At 46.5% G+C, this 6,430-nt stretch overlaps 1 protein-coding gene across 2 annotated transcripts in view; it reads right to left on the bottom strand.

Annotated features, from left to right (window-relative positions):
* Nucleotides 1–6,430, bottom strand: part of TSPAN18 (tetraspanin 18) — a 210,367-nt gene that overhangs the window by 25,975 nt on the left and 177,962 nt on the right. For both annotated transcript variants that reach the window (XM_025209860.1, XM_006028425.3), the window contains exons 5-6: nucleotides 3,971–4,062; nucleotides 2,944–3,138 (exon numbers count right to left, since the gene is read on the bottom strand). In XM_025209860.1, the coding sequence (XP_025065645.1) occupies nucleotides 2,944–3,138; nucleotides 3,971–4,033 (258 nt within the window). In that variant the 5' untranslated portion in view covers nucleotides 4,034–4,062. The remainder of the gene's footprint in view (nucleotides 1–2,943; nucleotides 3,139–3,970; nucleotides 4,063–6,430) is intronic.

The following is a 6,430-nucleotide window of genomic DNA, read 5'->3' on the forward strand; positions in this document are numbered from 1 at the left end:
ACTGGGGCGGGGCAGGGCAGCCATTGACAGGGCTGGGAGAGCAGGCGGGGGATGGGGCCTGTTTGATTCAGAGATTTGGCTGATTCAGCAGTGGCCAAATCTCTGAATCAGATTTGGCTGAGTCGATTTGGGACAGTGCTTTCAATCACCAAATCGAATCACTGTGCCCCAAATTGGCCGAATCCAAATCTGAAGTGAATACTAGCTGCTTCTTACAGGCCTATTAGCTAGCATACTATGTGCCTAGGGTCTGTGGGGCTGGGGTTCATGCTGTGGGAGATGGGAGGGAGGGATCCCTGCTTGAGCAGCGAGGCAGGGGTAGGACAGGAGGAAGCCACGTAGACCCTGCTGTGTCTGCAGTCTCTACCAGAGCTCCAACCAGGGAGCAGAAAGGAGGGGCCAGCTCTGCTGTGGAGCAGAGAGCCCCACCCAGCCCACAGAGCATGCTGGGATGCTGGGGGTGCCTGGTTTATCTTTAACCAGCAAGGGGTCTGGGACACTTATTGCAAAAACTGATTTGAGCCAAATCAGTTAAGTTTGATACTACATTCAACTAGGTTTATCTCAAACTGGTTTCAGCCATTTTGAAACTAGTTTATGTGCACTGAACATCTGTTCTGTTACAGGTTTAAACCAGTTTCTGATCACTTAAACCAGTTTATGTGTAATGGCTGTTCCTAGCCTATAAATTTAGTTAGTGTGACTTGCATCACAGCACATGTGTTTCCACATAGACATCAATTCAGACACACACACCCCTCTCTTTCTTTGCTATGCCATTCAGTATGGTTGCCAGGTTCTCACCAAGCTGATTTTGCTGCTGAAATTTTCCTAAATGACCATGAACATGAGGCAATGATAATCTTGGGTTCCCAATGTAAAATAAAGTAACAATAAAAGCAAATACATAAAGCAGTAGGATTCAGAATGATCTTTGAGAGGTAGAAAAAGTAATAAGCGTGAAACAGTGCACTGGAATATAACAAAGACAAGGTGCGTTCAGATGAGCATACGTGCACTTTGTGGCTTCTCAAATGCTTTTTAGGCAGCGCAAAATGCACATGGCACATATGAAAGAGTTCTCCGCTCTATATATTTGCAGCACAGAAGAAAATCTAGATACCGAGAACTCCTAATATCTAAAAAAAAAGGCAGCAGAAAAAAAGTGGGGTGGCGCAAATGGCTGCAGTGTCTGCTGCCCGAAACTGAGCCTGGCCAGCCAGAGCTATGCTCCAGTTGCCGGCCAGGCTTCACATGCCCCCACTGCCCCTGCTGCAACCCTGGGAAGCCCCCAGGACTGCAGGTAAGGCTGCTGGGGCTAGTCCAGGTACTGGCTCCAGCCTCCCCTCCCCTACCCGAGGCAATCTGCCATGTGCCAGAGCATGCATGCAGGGGCACTCCTCAGGGACAAGTAACAGCGGCACAACTACAATGCCACTGTATTTGTCCCCAGGGAAATGCACGGGAGTGCTTGTGTGGATGTGCTTATAAAGGGCAATATTCAGCCGTGAGGTTACATGGAGTAACCTAAGGACTGAATGCAGCCCAGAACTCTCCTGAATCCAACCTACCTGTCTAGCACACACATCTGCATGCAGTCTGCAGAGTCCTGAATGGGAAATACTTTTACTGTTCACTGCTCTTTATATGTATGTGACTTTGGACTTCTAAACTTTACTGGAACTTATTGAGCTTGGTTCTCTACTCGATTACATCAAGTTTACTTGTGAAGTGTCCTGTGATGAGTCAAGGGAGGATCAATGCATACCCCAAGCAGGATAGCATAGGTCATAGCATCAAAGGAGATGTTATAACACACTGAATTCAGATGGGTAAGGAAAGGAAAGGAGAATTCAGTTCAGTGAAGCCTGTCAGATCTCCAGGGATATTGCCAAATTCTCTTTCGGACAGCTGAAGGTTCATGTTCCCTGTTAGAGACAAGCATCTATGTTTCACTGTGAAGCAGCCGCTGCTCTTGCTTCTGCAGGGCTCTGTATGCAAGATACAATTACAAAGCACACTGAAAGATCGAGATTTAGAAAAACACGCAGAGAACTCTGAGGGAGAAACAGAAGGTCACACTTGATAAAAACAAGAAACAAATAACTGAGCTCTGTGTTCAGTCACGTAATTGGGAATGCTTTCCTGTAACAGATAATGGCTGGAAACCCTGCAGGATCAGATCTAGTCACAAAGATCAAAAATGGTTATTTTAGTGGTTAGGGCTTGGTAAATAGTACATGATGCTCTCACGGGATTTAGGTGAAACCCTGTAATTCAAGGAAAAACTGGTCAACAAAACTAATAATTATGGCACATTTTAGGAGCTGAGAAGAATGTATATTGAAGTGACCACAGGGACACTTTTTCAAGTTCTACCTATTTTTGCAAGATAGATTTTTTGCTGAATTTAATATTCAGTGGAAACAGATTACAGCTCAGTTCCTGATTTCCCTGAAACCTTCCTCTATTTCTGCTTTCTTATCTCTAAGTCCCAAGTAAGAAAAATATCAGAATCCTAACTTAAAAGGGCTAGACAGTAATCATCATCATCACCACCAGTACCACCAATCATCCAGTTGCATGTGTTTATATGCTGTAACAATTGGACTTGTATAAGGTTACATATCCATGTATATATACAACTGGTTTCTGATGGATGGAAATCATCATTGTTCAAATGTGTATCATGAGCCCCATACTGCTGAAAGCTGATGGAAATTCTCTTCTAGCTCAAGGACTAGTGGTTGGTGCTTTGAGAAGATCTGATTTTTTCTCCACCGTCTGCCTGTTTTACTGTATATGTGCTTTAAAAAGTGCTTTAATAAGAAAAAAAAAGAGTCATCTGTATAAAATGTTACATGGTCACCCTTCCTGGCAATACACAATCACTCATGTACTTAGAAGGAACCAAAGTCCAAGACAAAATGCAACAACACTTACAAAGAGCAGGAGGCACTTGTTCTCACGGATGGCCCCACAGCAGCCAAGAAAGCCCAGCAGGAAGAGCATCGCTCCCATTGCCAGCATGATGTATGCTCCCGTGAAGAGCAGAGGGTTGGCAGCCACGATCTCTCGAAATCCTGTTGGATCCACAATAACCCAGATCCCAACTCCTAGAAGGCAGGCCCCTCCCAGCTACCACAAAGAAGGAGAGAACAGGAGATGAAAGAGTTAAAAAAAACCTGATGTCAAAGGGGATTTGTCAGATGATTCTGATCTAAGAAGTCCTCTTGGTCTGCACTTGCTGCTTCATGGCAAATGCTCTCTGCAAAACAGGCAACTCTGCTCACTGACTGTGCAGTTTCAATTGCTTTCTCCCCTTGTTTTTTCATTATTGGGAACATTTATAACAAAAGCCATGTTTTGTTTCTTAACTGTTCACTTGTTCCAGCTGTTTACTCCTTCCCTAATATTGTAAGACCATATCCTCAGCCCCATGTGCTGCCTGAGTCACTAGAGCTGCTTGGGACAGTCCAGTTGAGGGAGGTAAAGGAATCCTTCCCCTATAGCCCCCGTGCTACCCCTATGGGGGAAACAACAGCCTGTAGTTTCACCTGCCCCGCCTTTCAAAAGACCCCATCAAACTGATCCTGCAGAGAAGAGCCACATTTATTAGACATATCATAACAGAGGAGCCAGGACTAGAAACTGCTTCTTAAACAATACAAGGCTGGCCTCTTTCTCTGCCCACAGTAGTAACATGCTCTTCAGGCTTCTTTTGCTGAAGAGAGACATCACTCAAAATGACAGCAAGCACCAGGCTGCCTTGTTGAATGCTTCAGCACCTTTGGACCAAAGGCGCTGGGCACATTCAGTCACTGTAGTGATGAAGCTGAAGGGATCTTCTGCATCATGGGAACTTTACCAGAGCACATCAGGGCCTGTCAGTGCATCAAGTGGGAGTGCGAGGGAGCAGGAGACTGATAGAGAACAAGAGAGAGAGCACGAGAGGGTTCCAAGTACTTACAAATATGAAGAAATTGAAAAGAAACATCAGATACTTCATGCAGCTCAGACAATCCCCCTCCATGGTCTCCAGGCTGTGTGACCCAATTATTCCTGCAAAACACGAATGCTTCCTTAGTACATTTGCTGTTTCCAGTGTGGCACAGGCTTATTTCCCATCATATGCCCCATAGACCTGTGGAATTCACTACACTGATGGGTTTGTTTTTTTACCTGAATTTAGTAACATAATATACGCTAATAGATGGTAATAATCACTGCTAATTCCCACTGCGTTCTTCCTGTGTGGATCAGGATAGAGGGTGGAAGGTGAAGCTGTAGAAGACCGAAGCACCCACTTTGCTCATAAGCCTGGATACCCCAAATCACTGTTGTGCAGATAAAACTTCAGTTTTTCCCCGCCCCCACACTGATACAAAGGGCACTGAGCAGATGTGACTACCCAAAGTAAGAATCATGCACTACTGGGCAAATCCTGCGACAGCCCTTGGCAGGATTGCAGTACTATAGCTCCACTGCGCTCAAGACTGTGAGGATTGCAATCAAATGGAATAGATGGGATCTGGTACCATCTCAAAGGGTTTGCAATGGCTGAATATTGTGGAGCCCAGTCTGTATCAGGCTTCTCCCACAGAGGAGGAGCAACAAGGACAACGATAGGTTCAGGGTAGCTTTTAGAAGCTGAGAGCAGAAGTGGGTGGGTGACTGCAGGATAAATCTTCAGCTAAAATAAATTTATACAGCATCACTAAAATCTTGGTGCCTTAGAGCTGCTGTAGGCAGAGACCCTGGATAAACCATGCCAGGATTTGTCCCCAAGAGAAAATGTAAAGGAACCTGAATTGGCTCAGTAACTTCACATGGCTGAACTAGATGGCAAGCCCCTTAGATCTAATCCTTAGACCTGAGACCCTGCTCCTGCCTTTGTTCGAGGTAATTTGCATTATCACAGAGCCCAGAGATACCTCATCACATAAGAAATTCCTGCCCAGAAGAGCATTCCATCTTTTTACTCTTCTGTGAAATATGAAACATCACAACCAGAAGGAAATATGACTCTACATCCTGCTTGCCATCAAACAACTATGAGGTGAACAGACTATTCCAACTTTTCTCTGAACCTAACCTGCATAAAATGAACAGTTCCAAACAGGAGATTTTACCACACCTTCAAATCTCTTATGAAATATGAACTTTCACTTCTACCTAGGAGAACTTTTACAATCTTTTCTCTTATGCCTGAAGGGTGTTTATGCCCAACGGCTTGCAAATAATGATTTTTTTTGCAAAAATCTAGTTGGTCTAATAAAAGGTATCACCTCTACCATGAGTTCTGATTCCTTTTGCCTCTAGACCAGGGGTTTTCAACCTTTTTTAAAAAGTGTACCCCTTCTGTCTTAAAGTTTCAGCTCATGTACCCCTTTACATTAAAATGATGTGGGGGGGGGGGGCTGAGCACGCACGCGCATGCATGTGCACACCCACCCCCAGCAGATAGAAGTCCCCACAGTGAGGGAGGGAGTGGCACACAGACAGGAACAGGGGCTGGAGTGAATGGGGTCCCAGCTGGGCTGGGTCGTGGGACAATCAGAGCCCGGGAAGCTAGTCCAGGGGTGGGGTGGGCTCATGCCAATGCAAGTACCCCAGCAGAGGCCCGGGGGGGAATGTGCCCCCCGATCTGTGCATGGGGCGGAGGCGGCTGCTGCTGCGAGCTGGGCTTTGCACGCTGCTGCAGCTGCTCTGATGTGACTTCACATGCATCCCGCTGCCAGGTGGGCAGGGGGCATGGTGCAGCCCGGTGGCTGCAGGCACATGGCATTGCACCACTCCTGGGGCAGCTGCAGCAGTGTGCAAAGCCCAGCGCACAGCAGCTGGGGGAGTATAGCAGCTTCCATCCCGTGCCCAGATTGGGGGAGGGGGAGGGGCACATGCCCCCTGGGCCTCCACCGGTGTCCCCCCCATCTGTACCCCTTACAACCTTTTTAAGTACCCCCAGGGGTACGTGTACCCCCGGTTAACAACCACTGCTCCAGACCAGTGCAGCTACAACCTAGATACCTGCGCTCCTTAGATCAGCATTTATGACGCGGAAAGCACCAAGAAAACATCTATCAGAGCTCCCTTGATGTAAGCAATTTTAGAAAAAGAGAGACCAGGCTCTGCCCCAAACCACTTACAGTCTAACAAGGTGACTGTGTATCCGCATACGAAGAGACATCAGCTGTCACGTCAATACCACAGAACAACAACAATAACCAAACTCCTACTGAGGCCAAAGATGTTTCAGTTTCTGCAGCTTGCACAGGTGAATATACACACAGGCGTGCATACAATTTTGCTTTGCTCCCCGGAGAACACTCCTGACTGGAATGAAGCCCGTATGCTCTTTACCCCTCCCCTTCCCCAAATAAAGCTGCATCCAATTACATGCTGAGTTAGAAAAATACATTTGATCCTGCTG

The sequence above is a fragment of the Alligator sinensis genome, unplaced genomic scaffold (assembly GCF_000455745.1).
Source record: "Alligator sinensis unplaced genomic scaffold, ASM45574v1 scaffold441_1, whole genome shotgun sequence".
Lineage (NCBI taxonomy): Eukaryota > Metazoa > Chordata > Crocodylia > Alligatoridae > Alligator > Alligator sinensis.